Source organism: Physeter macrocephalus, chromosome 11, assembly GCF_002837175.3.
Source record: "Physeter macrocephalus isolate SW-GA chromosome 11, ASM283717v5, whole genome shotgun sequence".
NCBI classification, from domain to species: Eukaryota; Metazoa; Chordata; class Mammalia; order Artiodactyla; family Physeteridae; genus Physeter; species Physeter macrocephalus.
The window spans coordinates 8,329,487-8,349,336 of record NC_041224.1 but is presented as its reverse complement, the minus strand read 5'-3'; the positions used below and the strand labels follow the sequence as shown (position 1 = coordinate 8,349,336).

The window sequence follows — 19,850 nt, the reverse complement described above, 5'->3', positions numbered from 1 at the left end:
GGCCCGTGAGCCGTGGCCGATGAGCCTGCGCGTCCGGAGCCTGTGCTCTGCAGTGGGAGAGGCCCGCGTACCGCAAAAAAAAAAAATAAAATAAATAAAATAAAATTTATCCTCATATGTACCACTTTCTTTTTTCACATTTCTGAGGCAAATTAGATTATCTTGGATAACTTTATACTGTCTTAAGTACCTACTTTTAAATTTCCTTAGTGAGCCTCTGTTAGTGATAGAATCTTGGTTTTCATTTGCCTGGAAATTTATTTTTCATCCTTATTTTTGAAGAATATCTTTACCTGGTGCACAGTTCTAAGCTGATAGCTTTTTTTTTCCCCTTGTTCGTTGAAGACTTTATTCTCATGTTTTCTGGCTTCCGTTGTTGATGTGGAAGAGGCAACTTGTAGGTCTCTCCTGGCGCTGGCTTTGAGGATCTCGTGTCTGTACTTTCACTATGATGCGATTAGGTGAAGTTATCTTTTTTATTTCTTTCCGGGGCTTTGTTGGGAATCCCAAATTTGAGGCGTTCCATCTTTGATTAGTTCTGGAAAAACTTTTAGGCATTGTCTTTATACAGCTCCTGTCCCATTTTCTCTTTCCTCTTGTTTTGGGACTTTGATTAGATGAACGACTGATCTGCTTTCTCCGTTTACCATGTCTCTTGATTTCCCTTATACTTTAACATTTTATTGCTGTGTCTCTCTCTGCTTGTTCCCAGTCATTTCCAAGTCAAGCTCCTGTTTGCTGTTTTTCTCTTCATCGTGTATGTTGGTTTGATATTAAACCAACCCTTGAATTTAAAAAATGTGTTATTTTAAATTGGTTTGGGGAGCTTTCCCATCTTAATTACCTTGAGAAGTTTGAAACATACAAAAAAAGTAGAAAGAATAGTATAGTGAGCTGCCAGGTACCCTTCATCTGGATTTACAAGTTGTTAACACTTTACCACATTTGCCTTATTACTTTCTCCCTCCTTTTACCCTTCTAACTCTGCAGTAATTTTTTTTTCTGAATCATTTGGACCAGACAATATAATATTTTATTCTCTAAGTATAAGGACTTTTTCCAGCAAAATCTTTGTGTGTGTGTGTGTGTGTGAAAAATACATTATCACACCCAAGAAATTTAATATCAGTATATTATTTAATACAAAGGTAATGTTTGTGTTTCTCACTTGTCAACTCATATCCTTTATAGTTTTTTCCTGCAGTGAAGGATCCAGTGAAGGATCATATATTGCATTTATTTGTCATATCTTTCTTAAGTCTTATTTTCTACTTTATTTTTGATAATTTCAGTATATAGTCTTTAAGAGTCTGAATATGCTGTTTTTTTCCGCTGACTCTCACTCATGGTGTTTGTTTTACATCGTGTGTGTGTGTGTGGTTTTTTTTGTTGTTATTTTGTGGGTTTTTTTGCGGTACGCGGACCTCTCACCGCTGCGGCCCCTCCCGTTGCGGAGCACAGGCCCCGGACGCGCAGGCTCAGCGGCCATGGCTCACGGGCCCAGCCGCTCCGTGGCATGTGGGATCTTCCTGGACCGGGGCACGATGTGTGTGTGTTTTAATGTGAGATTATAGTTGTTGGAAATTCATATATAGCAAGTTTAATGCTAGGGTTGAAAGTTTGTTCCTTCAGAGAGGACTTGCTTTTGTTTCTGCCAGGTGCCTGGGGAAACTAGTATGCTGTGAACATTTGAAACTAAATTTTCAGTTTGCGTTTTCACGGGCCACCTAGGTAGTAGTAATTTTGGATTGCATAAAGAGGGGCTTGTTGCATTCTCCCCCAGTTTCCCCTGATTAGTCCTGTGATTTTCCTAGCATGGAATAAAGGGCCAAGATTTGTTTCTGGTTCACCCCATAAACTGCGGGCATAATTCTTTGGGGTCCCCTTTCTTTCTTGTGGGACTCACTGCCTTAGGTTGTTCTGAGTCCTGTTCCCCAGCACTTCTGCATGGCCTTGAAAACTATGTTCTAGTTCAGGATTTGGCAAATGCCTTCAAGAAGAAAGCTGGCTTTTTATTCTACTTACCTTTCTGGATTCTTCTTCTTCTTCTTTTTTAAAAATAAATAAATAAATAAATTTATTTATTTATTTATTTGGCTACGTTGGGTCTTCGTTGCCGCATGCGGGCTTTCTCTAGTTGCGGAGAGCAGGGGCTGCTCTTCGTTGTGGTGCGCGGGCTTCTCATTGTGGTGGCTTCTCTTGTTGCGGAGCACGGGCTCTAGGTACACGGGCTTCAGTAGTCGTGGCTCGCGGGCTCTAGAGCGCAGGCTCAGTATTTGTGGCTCGCAGGTTCTAGAGCGCAGGCCCAGTAGTTGTGGTGCACGGGCTCAGTTGTTCCGTGGCATGTGGGATCTTCCCGGACCAGGGATCGAACCCGTGTCCCCAGCATTGGCAGGTGGATTCTTAACCACTGCGCCACCAGGGAAGCCCTCCTTCTTTTTTTTTTGATGGTTGAATAATATTTTCCTGTACAGATTGCCTTCTTTTATTCTGTTTCTAAAAGATTTTATTGTACCTCTCCTATATGAGATTACATTTTAAGCGGTCTCAATTAAATTAAAATAAATCCTGATTTTTGAGTTAGGTTTTTCATTTTTTAAAAACATTACTGTTACAAAACCTATATAGCTCACTCTACGCAAGGCTTCTGTTAAGTTGTCTATGTCAGTTTTTGTGAACATATTACTAACATTAGGATGTTTATGTATGTTACTTCCACAGCATTGAGAATCTACACATCTTAGTGTTTCAGACCAAATTATGGTAGAAAATCCAGTCTGATTGAGTAGATTTAATTGTAGAAGGTATTTTACCTGAACGTGACCCTGGAAGGGTCATTTGCACATTAGAGTTAGCCTAGTAAATATTACATACTGAATTTCTTAATCTTTCTGTATTGTGTTTGTATTTTCTCAATATTATTTTTTCTTCTTTCAAAGTGTAGTTTTGAATAGTTTTAAGAAGCATTTGGTTGAGTGAGTTAGGAAAACTTGACAATAAATTAGAACATAAAATATAGTGTTACAAAGCTAGTGTCTTTTCTCCCCCTATCTCCATCCCACACGCTTTAAAAAATTAGTTCAAGATATATTGAGCACTTTTTGCGGGGCATTTGGCTAGGAACTTGCAATAAATAGGTGAGAAGTTTCAAGAATCTCAGTCTAATGAAGTGCCCTCACCTCCTGCTTTGCTTACACATAGATGCGTGTACACACACACACATGCACCCCTGTCATTTTTTAACCTGATTTCAGTTCAAAAGCAGCATTAAATAGAAGGTAGCATTTTATCTCTCAGTCTGAAAACATTGTTCTCAATTTCATTATAGTAAATTTTTCTAGGCTTGCATTAATGCGATAAAATAACTTACTAATTTCACCTTACCACTTACAGTGTACCATTAAAAAGACTAAACAATTTGTTTTGAAAACTAAATATTTAAATATATTCAAGATATATTAGTATGTATAGCCAAATAAAGTCAATTGCTTAGATTTTCAACTGCTGCATATATATATATATATATATATATATATATATGTTCAAAGAAGAAAAATCCTTATGTTTCTGACTATTCATAGCTTCTTTCATCAGAAGAAAACTACCACAGCATTTGTTACAGACAGTCAGATAGTCAGTGTGGTTCTCCTCCAAGGGGTTGGTCAGAAGAGTTGGATGAACGTGGGCATACCTTGTATACCAGTGACTGTACTAATGAAAAGGTACTTTCTTTTTCTCTCATCTAGTTTTCTTGGCAGATTCCTCTCATAAAATCATTGTGTACTGAAGCTTTAGTAGTATTTTTAAAACTCATGAAAATATTTTCTTGTAATTCTGTAATCATGTCAACTGACAATATGAAAACTCAGTGTAACTACTTATTCATGGTTTTAACTGCTTCCAGTTATAGTAATGTTTGTGGTGTCAACCTGTTTAAGACAGACCCTTTGAAGAGTAGACCCGCTGAGTGTCAGTCTGCTTACACTTCTTCAGTAAACATATTTCTTTGTGTTTTTCTTGGGGAATAGTTTTTTGGGAATAGTTTTCTCAACATGCTGTTATGACATACCACCTCACTTCCTACACTCCTTTTTCTTTTATAGCCAAGTTACGTAAAACAAAAACCATGAATCTAGTATTTTATGATTAATTAACTAGTTTGAGAATGCATGTTGAAATTTTATATGTTTATCATCAGACAAGGTAATGGGTTGTTGGGCTAGTTTAAAGAATAAGACCCTTGGGAATAAATGGAGATACGCTTTTTTAAAAAAAATTAATTAATTATTTTTGGCTACATTGGGTCTTCGTTGCTGCATGCAGGCTTTCTCTAGTTGTGGTGAGCGGGGACTACTCTTCGTTGCGGTGCGCAGGCTTCTCATTGCAGTGGCTTCTCTTGTTGCAGAGCCCGGGCTCTAGGCGTGCGGGCTTCAGTAGTTGTGACATAGGGGCTCAGTAGTTGTGGCACGTGGGCTCTAGAGCGCAGACTCAGTAAGTTGTGGTGTGCAGGCTTAGTTGCTCCACAGCATGTGGGATCTTCCTGGACCAGGGCTTGAACCCATGTACCCTGCATTGGCAGGCGGACTCCTAACCACTGCACCACCAGGGAAGTCCCTAGTTTACTTATTTTTACCAAACTTAAAATGCAAGTCTATTAGTATAGGTTTGTTATATTTCTTTTGCAGTGGTCTTGAGCAAGTAGAATAAAATTCATAAGAATGTCATCTAATATCTCTGGTTGTATAGGCTTAAACTCAATTTTATGTACATTTAAAATATAACACCTGTTTTGTCTTTATAGTGGCTCAAGCATGTTGACGATCAAGGTAGACAATACTACTACAGTGCAGATGGATCTCGGTCAGAATGGGAGTTGCCAAAGGTAATAAACATTAACACCATTAACACTGGATTTCTGTTTAGTAATAGTAGATAAAATAATATCTGAAAAGGTTAGAGCAGATTCACTTTTAAATTTTTATTCAGCTTCTAAAAAGAAGCAAGACTAGTTTTTTCAGAATTCATCGAGAATCCTTTGGCTAAATTTTTCTAAGATGTGCATTATCTTATAGCTATGTAATACTGATAATCCCTATTTAAAAATTCTTTTGGTTTAACTTGAAATCAGTTTTTCATTGTTCCTGGATACAGTGTCCCATTCACTGCCAATAATGCCAGTAGTTCCCTTGAATATATTGCGTCTTCTACATGAAGTTGGTCTTATATTTATTTTTTTAAAGAAAGAAAAGCAACTCAGTATTCAAGTTTATTCTTGTATGTAGATGTGTGTTGTAATTGAGTCAGTCATTAGCAGCTTGTGGCAATGAGATCTGGGGTCTCACTGGCTCTCTCTCTTTAGATAAGTGCACCAGGGCTGAGTTTATCTAAAGCAGTAGGTTTCATAGTGGTCATATACTTATCACTACTAGTATTCAGATAATTTTAAGTGAAATCTGAGCAAACGTTTAAATTTTAATTGGTACATTATTTTAATGTTTTAGAAGACAAGTGTAAGTAGCAGACATATCTGTAGTGTCAATTACCAGATAGACTTTAGTTTTCTTTGTCCCGGAGTAAGTCAGTTTAAAGAAAAATATTATTAGTATAAATATACATGGATATAGAAAAAAATATCATTGAAATATAAAGTGCAGTGGATAGTGTAAACTATAGACAGAGGGACAGGAAGGTAACGAATATTAAAGCATAGTTAGGAGAAGTGGAAGATGGGTGGGAAGTTTCCTATATTCATATATCAGGAATTCTAGAAGAAGAAAATGGAGGAAATGGTAGAGAAATAGTATTGGAAAATATAATTTCTGGGAATTTTCTAAAACTAAAGGAAGGCATGCATTTTTAACTGGAAAATATGCCCTCAGTACAGACCAGAAGAGAGAAAAATAAATACACGTGTTGACAGATTTTATTGGATCTATGGAAGTTCAGTAGAGGAGACAATCTTCAAAGCCATCAAAGGGTAGACAACCAGATTACCTGTGGTGTCAGATTGCAACATTGGACCCATTCCTTACCCACTCCTGTATCAGTGCTGTCTGCTGTGTACCTTTGTAGTGGCCTCCCGCTGTGGATGGGGCGTATTGTCCTGCTGTTCAGATCACAGCATTGGACCCATTCCTTGCCCACTCCTGTATCATTGCTGTCTGCTGTGTACCTTTGTAGTGGCCTCCCGCTGTGGATGGGGCATATTGTCCTGCTGTTACCATCATGACTGAATCCAGTCTAGTCATGTGACTTGCTTCCACTGGTGGGACATGAGCAAATGTGTCACAAACATGGTATTGAAATGGGCTTGTGTGCCAGGGCTTGCGCTTCTGCCACTGCCACGAGAGGAATGCACCAGGCTAGCCTCCTGGACCCAGAAGGAGTAAATACATTTTAAGAAAATGAACAGAGCCTCAGAGATCTGTGGGAAAACACAGAAGATCTAACATTCATTTCATCAGAATTCCAGAAGAAGTGGAGAAAGAGTGTGAGGCTGAAAAATATATGCAGAAACAATGTTTGAAAACACCCAACTGTGGCAAAAGACAAATCCACAGATTCAAGAAGCTGAATAAACACCTAACAGGATTAACTCAAAGAAATCCACATCCAGATGCATTGTAATCAAATTTCTGAAAATTAAAGACTTCCCTTTTTCCTCCTCCAAAAAAAAAAATCTTGAAAGCAGCTCAGTGAAACAACACAGTACCTGTAGGGTAATAATGATTTGAATGGCAGTGGATGTCTTATCAGAAACCATGAAGCCAGAAGGAAGTGGTGTAACATTTTACAAATGCTGAAAAAAAAACTCGTCAACCCGTAATTGTACATCCAGCAAAAATATCCTTCAGGAGTGAAGGTGAAAAGAAGACATTTTCAGATGAAAGTAAACTAAGAGATATATTACTAGCAGTCTTGTTCTCAAAGAATTGCTATAGGAAGTCCTTAAAACGGAAGAGAAATGATAAATGAAGATAACTTGGAACATTTAAGAATGAAGAAAGTACAATGGGAAGGGTGAATATCTGAGGAGAGTTTTGTCCTGAGTTTTAAAAATTATGTTTGACCTTTAAAACAAAAATTATAACATTTCTGAAGAAGTACTCATTGTAGGCGGAGATGATATTTAAAACAACTCTATCAAAAAGAGGGGAGAGTAGTGTGATGTAATTTTTGGTAAGGTTTCCACATTTCACTTGAAATAGTAAAATGCTGATATTGGTAGACTGTGAGAAATTAAGTACGTACATTGTAATCCCTAGAGCAAGCACTAAAAAACTGTAACAAGAGATAGAGTCAATAAACCATAGGTAAATTAAACTATAATAGTAAAAACTCCTCAGGGTAGTCCACAGGAAGGCAGGAAAGGAGAAACAGGAATGATAAGCAGAACAGAAAACAAATAAAATAGACTTAAATCCTAACATGTAAATAATTACATTAAGTGTAAATGGTTTAAACACAGCTGTTAAAAGATTCTCAGAAATGACAAAAAACCATGACCTAACTATATGTTTCTACAAAAAGATCACTTCACATGTAATGATATATTACATCATGCTAAAGGTTATTTATCATATAATCAACAGTAAATCTCGTACTTCATGGTGCGATTACAGAAGCTTTGCCGGTAGAGTTAGGACCTAGACTGTAACTTTCCCATCAGTGTTTCTATTCAACAATAAAATAAGAAAAAAAAATGAGTTGAAAGATTCAGTTGTTCTTTAGATTATTAGAAAATCAGGAGATTGGGCAAACTGAAGAGTGACGATATTAAAATTAACCTAAAAACTACCCATGTCTCTAATAAAAAGTCAATTTGAAAATGTGATAGGAATAAAGATCTTTTTTACATTAGAAGCAGCAGCAACACTAAGAAGAGTCGTAACTAAGAACACGCCTGTAGAAGGTTTGTAAGATCTTAATGAAGAAAATTTCAGAGCAGAATTGAGGGGCATAAAAGTTGACCTGAAATGGTGCAATACACCATTATGACCTTGGGTTGGGACACTTAATTTTGTAAATGTCCCCATTGATCTGTAAATTCACTGTATTTCCATTTCCTGTCGCTGTCCCTACCTTTTTTTTTTTTCTTGAACTGATGCTAAATTTTATTTACAAACAAAGGTCTATGAAGAACCAAAATGTTCCTGAGTAGGGAGAATCTGGGGGCAGGGATGGGGTTCCTGCTGTAGTGATTAAGTTGTGGCACATGTGTAGAGAAATAGACCAGCAGAACAGAATAGGAATCTCAGATGTGGCATCACAAATAAACAGATAAAACATGGGTTGTGCAATAAATGTTGGGAAGATTATTGGTTATTCACATGAAGAAATAAACATAGATCTTGACTTCACACCTAGTAATTAATTCCAGGTAGATGACAGTTGTCACGTAATAAGCAAAACTTCAATGGCTAAAGAGTGATATGTCAAAGAATATCTTTGACTTCAGAATGGGAAGGATTTCTTAAACAAGACTGTATAAGGAAAAATTATAAAGGGAAAGATGGACAGACATAGCTACATAAAATTCAACAGAACACCTTTTGATACAAAAGATACCATACACAAAAGGCAAGAGATGAGCTTCAGACTCGGAAAAGCTACGTTCAACTCACATAGCTTACGAAGCCTTAGAAGCCTAAATATATAAAGAGCCTCCTGGTTCTTTCTGTACACACTAGTGAGAGAGAGAACCGAGTCAAAAATAGGCAAAATATATGAGTAAGCAATACAGAGAAGAGGAGATTCATGAAATAAGTATATGAAAAGATGTTCAAATTTATAAGTAACCAGACTGAAAAAAGAGATAACATTTCACTCTTCTAATAGAATTTTAAAAATTTGTGCACATGTACATACATTTATTTTATATACACAAATGCATATAAGTTCAACAGTATCAGGTAGGGCAGTCCAAAGTATTATGTTCTGCTGGTAGAAGTATAATTAGTACCACCACCTTGGACATGTCCATTTATAACAGAATGGTTAAATCGTGGTATCTGCATATAATGTAGTGTTACATAGAAGTGAAACACAAATGAGTTAGAACTGCATACTCACCAATATGGATGCAGTTTTTTTTGTTTTTTTGTTTTAATTAAAACATATTGAGTGAAAAAGCATGTCAAAGATTGATGCATGTGATATGATTCCACTTATATAAAATCTAAAAGCTTACAGGTACTGTGTATTTATAGATACATACATATGTACTAAAGTGTAAAGTGCGTGAGAATGGTGAGCACTGAACTATATGGTACTGTCGGGTGGGGAGGGAGAGGAATGGAATCTGGAAGATGTCGTCAGAGGACTCTAATATATTTTTTCTTTAAAAATAAAAGGTACCTGTTTTGTGTTAGATGTGCTGAAGCTTGTGGTGGGTTTTTATTATAGTCGCTGTTCTTTTGTATGTTTGAAATAATTCAGATAAATTAAAATTCTTAAAAGAAAAAAGGTGTTCTAAAAAGATTTCTAAAATGTTGTTTTAGCCATCTTGTTTAACTAGACGTGTGTGTGTGTGTATTTTAGCTGTGGTGTCATCTTATTTTTCTTTTCTCTGATTATGTGACACTTTATTTTTGTCTTCTGTCTACACTAGATTTTATATGACATTTTATTGGTGCTTTATTTGCTTTTATGAACATACTGTTGCCTAATAAAATTACCAGCACCTTTTAAATTGTGAATATTACCCAGTTTAATTTTACATTATTTTTCTTGCCCCTTGGAAAGGATTTCCAAACAACTGTAGTTATAAAGCTCAACAGCTAGGGTAGGTATCCATTAAAGTTCATACACAAGCTTACACGCAACTACACATTTTAATTATTGCTAACGATGATTGTCCGGAAGGAGCTCTGCTTAATAACTTGGTCTCTTTTCACTTAGCGATTTACGGTGCAGAATTTTTTGGGGGGAAGCCTTTAAGCTTCATCTTTGTTCATTCTAGAAATGATCCCTTTGTTAACTTCTGTGACAGATTTTAAGATGGCAGTTTGTTAAGCAGCAATGAATGAAAAACATATACCCATATGTGATTGCCTGGCTTTGGCAAATTTTTAATGTAAAAAACGAAGTAACAGCTTTGGAAACAGTTTGGGGGACCTGTCTGGACTCATTTTGGAAAGTGAAGAAACGATGTATTATGGAGAAAGATGTTGGAAGGTTTCTAAATATTAAAAACAATATAAATAATAATATATTACTGAGATTTAGTAGTGTAACATATAATAAAACAATTTCACTGAAATTACGAGTCATTAAAATTTAAGATTTACTGGGTGGGCTTTTTAGAGAAGTAGATATTAGGTATCCTTTGGTTTCGGGAGAAGGATGTATCCCTTAAAAAGTAGATGAATTTTCTTTTGTCATTTTATTATAATTTTTTATTTATAATTTATTAAAACTGCCTGTATAAAACAGCATAACTCTGAAACCTTACATTTCTCAAATGTTTATGCCTGGTGGTCTACTTGACATTTCAGACACTCACAAGACCTAATACCTTATTGATAATCTGTTCTTAATTTTATATTTCATTTTCAGTTGGTAGTTATTACTTATCCTTTGTACACAACGGATATGTTCAGGATTGGCATTTGGAACTAGTACCATCTCTACCTTTTGACTTGGTTATGTTTTACCACTTCAGAGAAACAAATAATAGTGTGTTTGGCCTATATATGGAAAGTAAAAGTAAAAACAAAAACTTCTTTAAATGTGAGAATACTGTTGTATATGAAAGCATCATTAAAAAAACCTAAACCACAAATTGAATTCATGTGGATTTTCGAAGTAGAAGGAACCTTAAAAAATTAATTTGTCCAATGACCTCATTTTATAAATTATAACTACTAATATTTATTGAGAACCTATCAGGGCTACATCTGGCACTTTTTATACTGTTTAATCCTTAGAACTGTATTTTCATTATATCTGTTTTATAGTTGATGAAACTTAGCCTTGTGGAGATTAAGTGTTTTGCCAAAGATAACATTAACTTGGTCTCTCCAGTACCCAAATCTGTGATCTTCTTGATTGTGTCACAGTGCTGGTCAAAGATGAGAAAACTCAGGTTAGTGTCACATGGTGAATTTTGCCTAACACCATGTGTCACTTGGAGCCAGCATGTTTAGATTCCACTTTTGTTTCTATTATTTATGAGGTATAATTTGTTTTCTTTAGTATAATGCCTCATCTCAGCAGCAAAGAGAAATTATTAAAAGTAGGAGTCTGGACAGGCGGCTGCAAGAACCAATAGTGTTAACAAAGTGGAGACATAGCACCATTGTGCTGGACACCAATGACAAGGTAGGACCTTCTGAGAAAATCTGCTGCAAACTTTGCCAAGTTCTTTATTCTCTATTTTCTCCTCGGCTGAATCTCATACCTTGGTGATGACTTTTTTATTGTACGTCATATCGGTTTGTCCCGGAGTGGGGTTTGGTTTTGAAGTTTTTTGATTTTTGCACAATGGACTGACTTACATGTGGCATAACGATGTGTTCCATGATACATTTGGGCCTAGTAGGTGACAGGTTTTTTTTCATAATCTCTTTTGAAAGTCACATATCCGTTATTGTTTGTCTTCAGTCTCTAGCAGGTTTAATGGTAAAGACGTTTAACTAACTTTCCCATCCCAGGGAAGGTTGGAACCCTGCTCCTCCTGTTTCTAAGTGTTCTTTGCACAAGTGCTTCTGAGAAGCCATGTTCTCTGTTTCAAATAGGGAATGCATTTTGATGCAAACATGAGATTGGAAAAGCCATGAAGTTTTGAATTTCCTTGTGAGTTACATCTTTACATTGTGGCTTCATTTTGGGGATAGAATAAGAAATTAGTACGAATTTGTACAACAGCAGACACACTAATGTTAAAATCTGAGGGTGGTGGCAACACCCTAAAGCTAAAATATTTGTCGGTGGGGACTCTCTGTTATTTTACCACCAGGCTGCTCCTTTGACATAATTAATAGGTTTCCTGCATTTTTAGGTAGTTAGTGAAAAGAGGATGAACTCTCCTGAGGCATATTTCTCTGTGTTTGCATACTTTCAGTCTTAAATTCCTTTCTAAATTATCTCAATCAGTCAGTCAGACAAGTACTTCTAATTTCTATTTGTAAGGATGTTGTGTGGTTGAATGTAGGGGGCATATTAAAGGAATGAAATTTTGCAGTCTGTCTATTGAAGAATGCTTGAAAATATTGGGTTGGCCAAAAAGATCATTCGGGTTTTTCATAAGCGCTTGTGGGAAAACCTGAATGAACTTTTTGGCCAACCGAATATACTAGCATTGAGGTTAACCTGTGTAGGTAAGAGTCCTAAAGATTTTAATAGAAAAATTTATTTAACTCCAAGAACCAGATTACAGTTCAGTGTATACAGAAAGCTCCTACTGTATGTAATGAAAGCTCTAGTGCAAAAGCCGTTCTTGAGCCAACTCTACTGCCTCTTCGTACTAGAACAAAAAGGATGGTTATTTTAGTGATGTAGACTTAAAATTTGTTATTCCCTTCTAATCTTTCTTGAGATTCATTTTCAGTCTATTATTAGAATAACCTGCGTGAAGTTCTTATTATATATCCTTTTTCATCTAATTGTTTCAGCGTGTGATAACATGATTTTCTTGAGGCCAGAGCTCTGCTTATTTTTGGTAGACATGTCTTCCCCCCACCTTTATAAATGGAGTCATAGATAGCTACTTCACCAAGTAAACTCTTCTATTTATCATCACACAGTATACACGTTTTTAAGATTTGAGATTATAAAAGAGGGACTATACCAGGACAAGCTAGCTGACTAATATATGATAAGGGGTGAAATGCGTATAACTTGAAAGGTAATCAGAGAAACCTACTACTATGTAGCAAATGTTGTTATGATGATATGGGTCCTAACTCAGTTGCCAGACAACCTTGGTGGAGCTAGGGGTGTGTGTGTTTGTGTGTGTGTGTGTGTATGGATACATCTGTTTGTTTCTGCCTATGTATGATTTTTACTAAAACCTGCTGCTTGTAGACATTAAGGTGTATTTATATATGCATATACATTTATATGTATACATAAACAAATGTATAAATGTAAAATTGTTTGTTTATAATAATTATAATTGTTGTGTTTACATTATTACTCCATTTGCTTTGGTTTTCATTTCTGTAGGACTGATAATGCCATGAAAAATAAGTTGTAATTACCATTCATTTTATTCAATTACTTATTTTCTAGTTTATGGGTCATCAAATCTTTCCTCTTTTTCTCAATGTTTTAATAATTAGACACTTTTAGAAGTCAAGAAATTGAAAAGTAAAACATCTGAAGCTGTTAGAAAAAATACTTAAATGAGGCTAAACTGATATTTGGACATTAAATGTAATTAATTTTTATAAAGATATATTTGATAATGATTTTAATGTTTTCTCCATTTATAGTGTAGATCGTGGATTTTAAGGTTGTTACCTTCAAGGATTTTCCCTGTACAGTTTCACTGCTACCTGGTTTCTGTATTTACGAATTGTACAGGATATAAACCTGAAGACTTTTTTCTAAGTGAATGGATTTTTATTAATGGTTTTTTGTATTGTGATTTAATACAAATTCCCAGGCTTATCAACAGTACATTATCCAGTTTCATAAGTATAGTAAAGTAGATGATACAGATGTGAAGATGAATGTCCAAGTAAATTATTTGGTTTTATAGGAAAAATAATAATAGACATTGGCATATGATTTTCCTAATTCTCTTTTCCTGGAATTATTCAAAGCTTCTAGGAGAACAGAGAAAAATGGAGCTTGGCTCTTGGTACCAAAAAATGTTTTTTCAGTCTTATCCTCTATGAATAGTTTTACAGATATCTGAGGTAGAAATCACATACCATGTTTTAATATTGACAAAGCAGAATTGCTTTAAAAATGCACATTATTGGGCTTCCCTGGTGGCGCAGTGGTTGAGAGTCCGGAGCCTGTGCTCCGCAATGGGAGAGGCCACAACAGTGAGAGGCCCGCGTACCACCAAAAAAAAAAAAAAAAAAAAAGCACATAATTGGTTTGCTCCTATTATATATTCTTGTCCAAAAAAAAAAAAAAAAAAAACAGCACATTATTGGTTTGCTCCTATTATATATTCTTGTAGGCTTAGACATTAAAAATTATTTTTTTCCTGGTGAGTTATTAATCTGTAAATCTGAGGTTTCTTCTTTGCATTTTAAACAGTCTTGCTTATTTCTAAAAATTGGAAAGTTAGCTATAAATTACATTAAATATTAATAGCAATTTAATTTAATTTCTTAATACAAGTTCTCATTCTGGCAGTTGCCAAGTAGTTCCTGTGACTATTCCTTGCCTAATCCTACCAGGATTCATACCAAGAGCAAGTTAGTATGGGGACTGTTACATTTTTATCCGTAAGTGTTCAGATTTTACTTATTTTAAATATGGTTAATTTAAGCTGATGCAACATCATGATTTTAAGGCAACATGCATCATTTCTTTTGAGTAATTCCGTATGCGGTATTTAAATTTACTGTAATTGGTATAAAATATGCCATATTTCATAAACTTTATGATATCTGTAGTTTTCACATCTGTACCATATTAGTTTCATAGCTGAATATAGAAGGGAAATAACTAGGAAAAATTTTTTCTTAGCCTCCCTTATTAAGCTTTCCCACTGTGAGTAGAGGGAGAAATATAATTATATGAAATAGAGTAACATTTTTCATTACTTATTTCTTGTAGGAATCTCCAACTGCCTCAAAACCCTGCTATCCTGAAAATGAGTCTTCTCCCTCTTCACCAAAGAACCAAGATACAGTTAGTATGATAGCAGCATGTAGATAATATAGTCCAATTATTTCAATCAATTTCAGTAAATTAATTTTCTCTAAGTGTAATGTTTAAAAATATCTTTGGGCTTCTATTAAATTTCATTGGTCTTTCAAAAAATAATCAGATAATAGGTTTAAATTAAATATCAGATTTCATTGATTTAGAAATTCCCCCTTTTATGCAAAATATGGTATCTTCGTGATCAACTTGTATACCATATTTGTAAGCAGTGAATTTATGTTTGGCTTTTAAACATAAATATAAAAATCCCTGGAGAATACTGTCAAATTGCACTTTACCCTTCCTTCCTCAGGCCACCAGTCCAAAGGTAAGAAACATTTCCCTCCTTCTTAACGAGCTTAGATGCCTTTTTTTCCCTGCTAAGCTGTCAAATGCATTGCCCAGCCGAGGCCAGGTAATATTGACGATACAGTGACTTCTCTTTAGTTATTCATTCATTCATTTATTTTTGGCTGTGCTGGGTCTTCGCTGCTGCACACAGGCTTTCTCTAGCTGCGGCGAGCGGGGGCTACTCTTCGTTGCGGTGCGCGGGCTTCTCATTGCGGTGGCTTCTCTTGTTGCGGAGCACGGGCTCCAGGTGCCCAGGCTTCAGTAGTTGTGGCACGCGGGCTCAGTAGTTGTGACTCACAGGCTCTAGAGCGCAGGCTCAGTAGTTGTGGCGCACGGGCTTAGTTGCTCTGCTGCATGTGGGATCCTCCCAGACCAGGGCTCGAACCCGTGTCCCTGCATCGGCAGGCAGATTCTTAGCCACTGCGCCACCAGGGAAGCCCTTCTCTTTAGTCATAACTTTGGAGGAATTCTACTTGACCTTGTGTCTGCAGCTCCCCCCGTCCCCAAGTCTTCCCTGTGATTTGCTCCTCCTGCCCTCCCTCTCCAGGGGCTCTCCTTTCCTTTTAGAAGGAGGACTCAACTTGGTGACGAGGTCTGCCACACTGCGCCTGTCCCGGGCCCTCATCCCCCCTCCTTGCCCCCCCTTTGCGTGTTTTCCTGCAGCCCTGCTGCTCTCCGCTCTGCAAAGGAGCCTGCTCTTCAGCTCCAGGCCCTTCACACACTGAAACCCGTCTCCCCCGACGTCTTTGCCTGGTCAACTTCTGGTCATTCCTTAGAGCTTGGTTCAGGCTCGGAATTTTCTTCAGATCCTCTAGATTTGGTCAGGTTTCCCTGTGATACTCTTAATAACATTTAATTATATGTTATTTGATTCCATAAAATCGAGTGACTCTTCTCATTTCCTATTTCTCGTAGGAACTTCCAAGCCTCAGTTAATGTCTTCCCCACTAGATAAGGAAAAGACTCCTTAGAGCAGGGCCAGAGTAACAGTGCCATAGAGCAGCTGTTCCGTGGAGTTTTGCCTAAATGAAGAAATGAAACTTTTAAAGCTTTCCAGAAGACAAACTTTTATTGTTACTTCCTTAATTTTAAGAAAGTATAATAGACTCTTGTTTATTAGGATACTTCTGATTTTCTAGAGGCACAGGTTTGTCACAGATGCTGTTTCCCTTCTCTGGCTCTTTTCTCCATCCCCTGAGCAAATCAGGTCTTTTGGTTCCTATCACGTGTTGCCCACCCGTGCTGCTGACATTGCCTACCGTGGTCCTCAGCCTCTCTGCACCTACAGTTAACCTTGTGCTGACCAGTGGGATGACCCCTTAGGGCCTGCCCACACTAACCTCAGCATAATGACATCCCTTCTTTTTCTTTGAGCTCTCAAGTCACTGATGGCATTAATGGTGTGAAAGTTACCTCGTATGCCCCTCAGCTCTCTGCTAAGGGTTTAAACTCTGAAGGGACTCAGAGAGAGAGAGAGGGGCTGCTTTCTAATACTTTTAATCTTTTGCATTATTTAACACAGTCCTGGGTGCATGAACATTAAATAAAGATCAAAGTGAACATGATTTTAGTGGTTTTGTCAGGATTTCCTGTATGAATGTAAGGTGCTATTAGTGCAGTATTCTTAATCTATCCATCCATCTAGAAAAGAAGCAGAAACCCTTTTTAACTTATTTTAAATATGGGTAATATGTAACTTCTGAGAAGACCTTCTATAAATTATTTACAGTTTGGTAAAAGGGAATTTCTCGGCAATCCTGGAAACATGAGTTTATAAGTGTTCGCATGGGAGTCAAAAGGACGGTTTGCAAGTTATTTCCCCAGGCAGTTGCCCTTTCTCAAGAGTTTGCCCCTCCCCTGACTGCCCCAGACTCAGGGTCCCCTCTCATGGCCATGGCAGGGAACTGCCTCAGCAGGATTCTGTTTCGTTCTTTATTTACCTTCAGGTGGAAAACAGGAACAGCTGTGTTAATTCTGCTGAGGCTGTGCTGTTGCCCTGTTAGTGTGCAGCCTCCTTCCCCCTGAGCCCCCGAATGGCCCACCCCCAGGCTTCTGCTCCCTGGAGGCTCTTCTTTCCTCCTGCAGCCTCTGCCCCCTCTTCTCTACTTGCCCTGTTTGAACGGAGTCTTTTGCCTGTCTTTCCCACTCTTACCCAGTTAATACAAGCAGATTTTTTTTTTAGTTCTTTGTGAGTTAAAATCTGGTTGGTGTAAAGCCTTAGTGGTAAGAAGAAGAAACTGACATCGTAATCAGTGTTAGTTACCTGATGGCATCTTTAAATCTCTGCAGACTGCGTGTTGACTGCTTGTATCTCTCTTTTTTAAATTTTTTAAATTAAAACCGTATTGAAATATGACTAACATACTACACTGTTCACCCGTTTAAAGTGTACAGTTCAGCGGTTTCTAGTATGTTCAGATAAGTGCAACCATGAGGACAGTCATTTTAGAACATCTTCATCACTTCGAAAAGAAGTACTCGTTGCTGTCACCCCTCTACTTCCACATCCCATCAAGCCCTAAGCAACCAGTAATGTGCTTTCTATCTCACTAGATCTGCCTCTTCTGGACACTTCACATGAGCAGAGTCATAGAATACATGGTCTTGTTTGACAGGCTTTGTTCATGTAGCATATGATGTTTTCATTCAGTCTCCTCTAATCAAACCCGATTAAAATTTCATCCCTTAATATAAATTTTAAACATGTTCATTTTTTCTTATTTTCTTTCCAGTTTTCAAATGCATTGTTATTTTTCATAGTCACTTCAAGTCCTTTTTTGAAATAGGTAGTGTATACATTTTTTAAAAATTGATATTTCTCTAGAATATGATTGCAACATGGATTAAATAGGATTCTGTAGGCTGATCTAAGACCCTCATCTCTATTTGTCCCAGTGTGCCTATGAGGATATGCATTTTAAAGTTCTCATTTACTGGATACTGAATACAATTTTAAGTATATAATTTGGAAACTTGAGCTTTTGACCTTGTGTTTCCAATTATGGTATTAAAATACTTTACCCACTTTGGAGAAAAGGGCATTTCAACACGTTCGTTACCAAAATGGTTTAGTGGACAAATCGGCTAATTTTTTTCATTGAATATTACTATTCTAAAGCCTTTTTCAAAAACATGATTTAAACAATATAACACTGGTTCTTTAAACAATTCTTTTTAATCGAGGTGAAATTCACATAACATAAAATTAGCCGTTAACCATTTTAAAGTATATAGTTCAGTGGCTTTAGTGTATTTACAATGTGTGTAGCTGTCACTCCTGCCCAGTTTCAGGACACTTTCATCACCTCAGAGGGAGACCCCTACCATTAAGCAGTCACTGCCCCTTTCCCCACCTCTTCTCCCCTCCCCATGGCAACCTCTAGTTTGAAGGTCTGTATGGATTTACCTGCTCTGGAAGTTTTATCACACTGGTTCTTTTTCAACATTATATCACAGGGCAAGGTTACTTACTCTGTATAGAAAGAATCTTTTAATTACATGATTATAACATGATTAACTGAAGATAAAGATTTTAATGGGAGGTATTGATTTTGATATATAATAATTATTAGTCAAAATTGGGAAATGCTTATCTTACTAAATGAATGTAAAATCAATTAGAAATTCTGGAGCCTGCAAAGTGATGATGAACCTGTGGTAGTTTTCCCAGATTACTCAACAGAACTGACATTTTATTGTTTTCTTACCTTAATTAGGACAGAACAATCTTACTACAATATTTTTGGTTAAAATTTAACCATATTTTGCCAGTTCATATTAAAACATTCCTGCTTATTTTCAACATGAGGTTTCCCTTGGAGTATCAACATATTTAGACTAAGAAATATTCATGTGTGAGTATGGGCAGTTTTTAAAGGACTTAACAAGGTATTTTTATGAAGTTATTTTAGTAAGCTACGCAGAAACATTGGTTGACTTTGAATCATATTAAGCAGAGAAAAGTACACCAAACAGTATGAAATAATAATCTGCCTAAATTTCCCCCTGAAATCTACACCTGTATAGCCAAACCTATATCTGCCTGCTTGACGCTTTTATGTCAAATTCAGAACTTCAGTGTTTAAGAGTTAAAGCTTTATTTTCTCCATCACTGACCTTCTCTCACATTTCTTGGTAGTGTGATAGCACGGCTGCTTTGTTGGTTAATTATTTCAACAAACAAGTGTCGAGCCCCGGCACCACGCTAGCCGCAGTGCTGGGCGCCATCCTACATGGTGAGCACAGCAGATGTGGTCCCAACGCACAGCCTGACAGTAGGTGGCGAATAAATAATATGTAATTGTGCTTTGCATTAGGGGCAACGAAGGAAACAAACTGGGGGCCATCGTCAGTCATTGGAGGGCGGAGGAGCTCCTACTGGAGGGGTCAGGGACGGCTCCTCTAAAGATTGTCGTCGCAGCTGAGGGCCCCCAGCTACCCAGCTGCTCAAGCTTGGGAGTCTCCCCGATCTTGCCTCTTACCTCCCGTCCCGTCCCTGTCAGTCCTGCCTTCCGAGTCGCTCTCACGTGTGGCCCCTCTTCACCCTCTCACGGCCTCTCTCTGGGCCAGGCCGTCAGCACCTCTTGCATTGATAGGAGTGCTCAGAACAGTGTTGGGATGGCTCTGCGTCACCTGCTCCTGCATCGCTCTCTCCACTGCCCCCCCTC

At 37.2% G+C, this 19,850-nt stretch overlaps 1 protein-coding gene across 14 annotated transcripts in view; it reads left to right on the top strand.

The window, feature by feature from the left end:
* Nucleotides 1–19,850, top strand: part of ARHGAP12 (Rho GTPase activating protein 12) — a 120,982-nt gene that overhangs the window by 74,894 nt on the left and 26,238 nt on the right. For 6 of the 14 annotated variants that reach the window (XM_055087720.1, XM_055087719.1, XM_028496491.2 and 3 more), the window contains 4 exons: nt 3,582–3,722; nt 4,802–4,882; nt 11,197–11,322; nt 14,743–14,817. In XM_055087720.1, coding sequence (XP_054943695.1) covers nt 3,582–3,722; nt 4,802–4,882; nt 11,197–11,322; nt 14,743–14,817 — 423 coding nt within the window. The remainder of the gene's footprint in view (nt 1–3,581; nt 3,723–4,801; nt 4,883–11,196; nt 11,323–14,742; nt 14,818–19,850) is intronic. The other 8 variants (XM_028496497.2, XM_028496493.2, XM_055087725.1 and 5 more) reach the window with 4 other exon arrangements.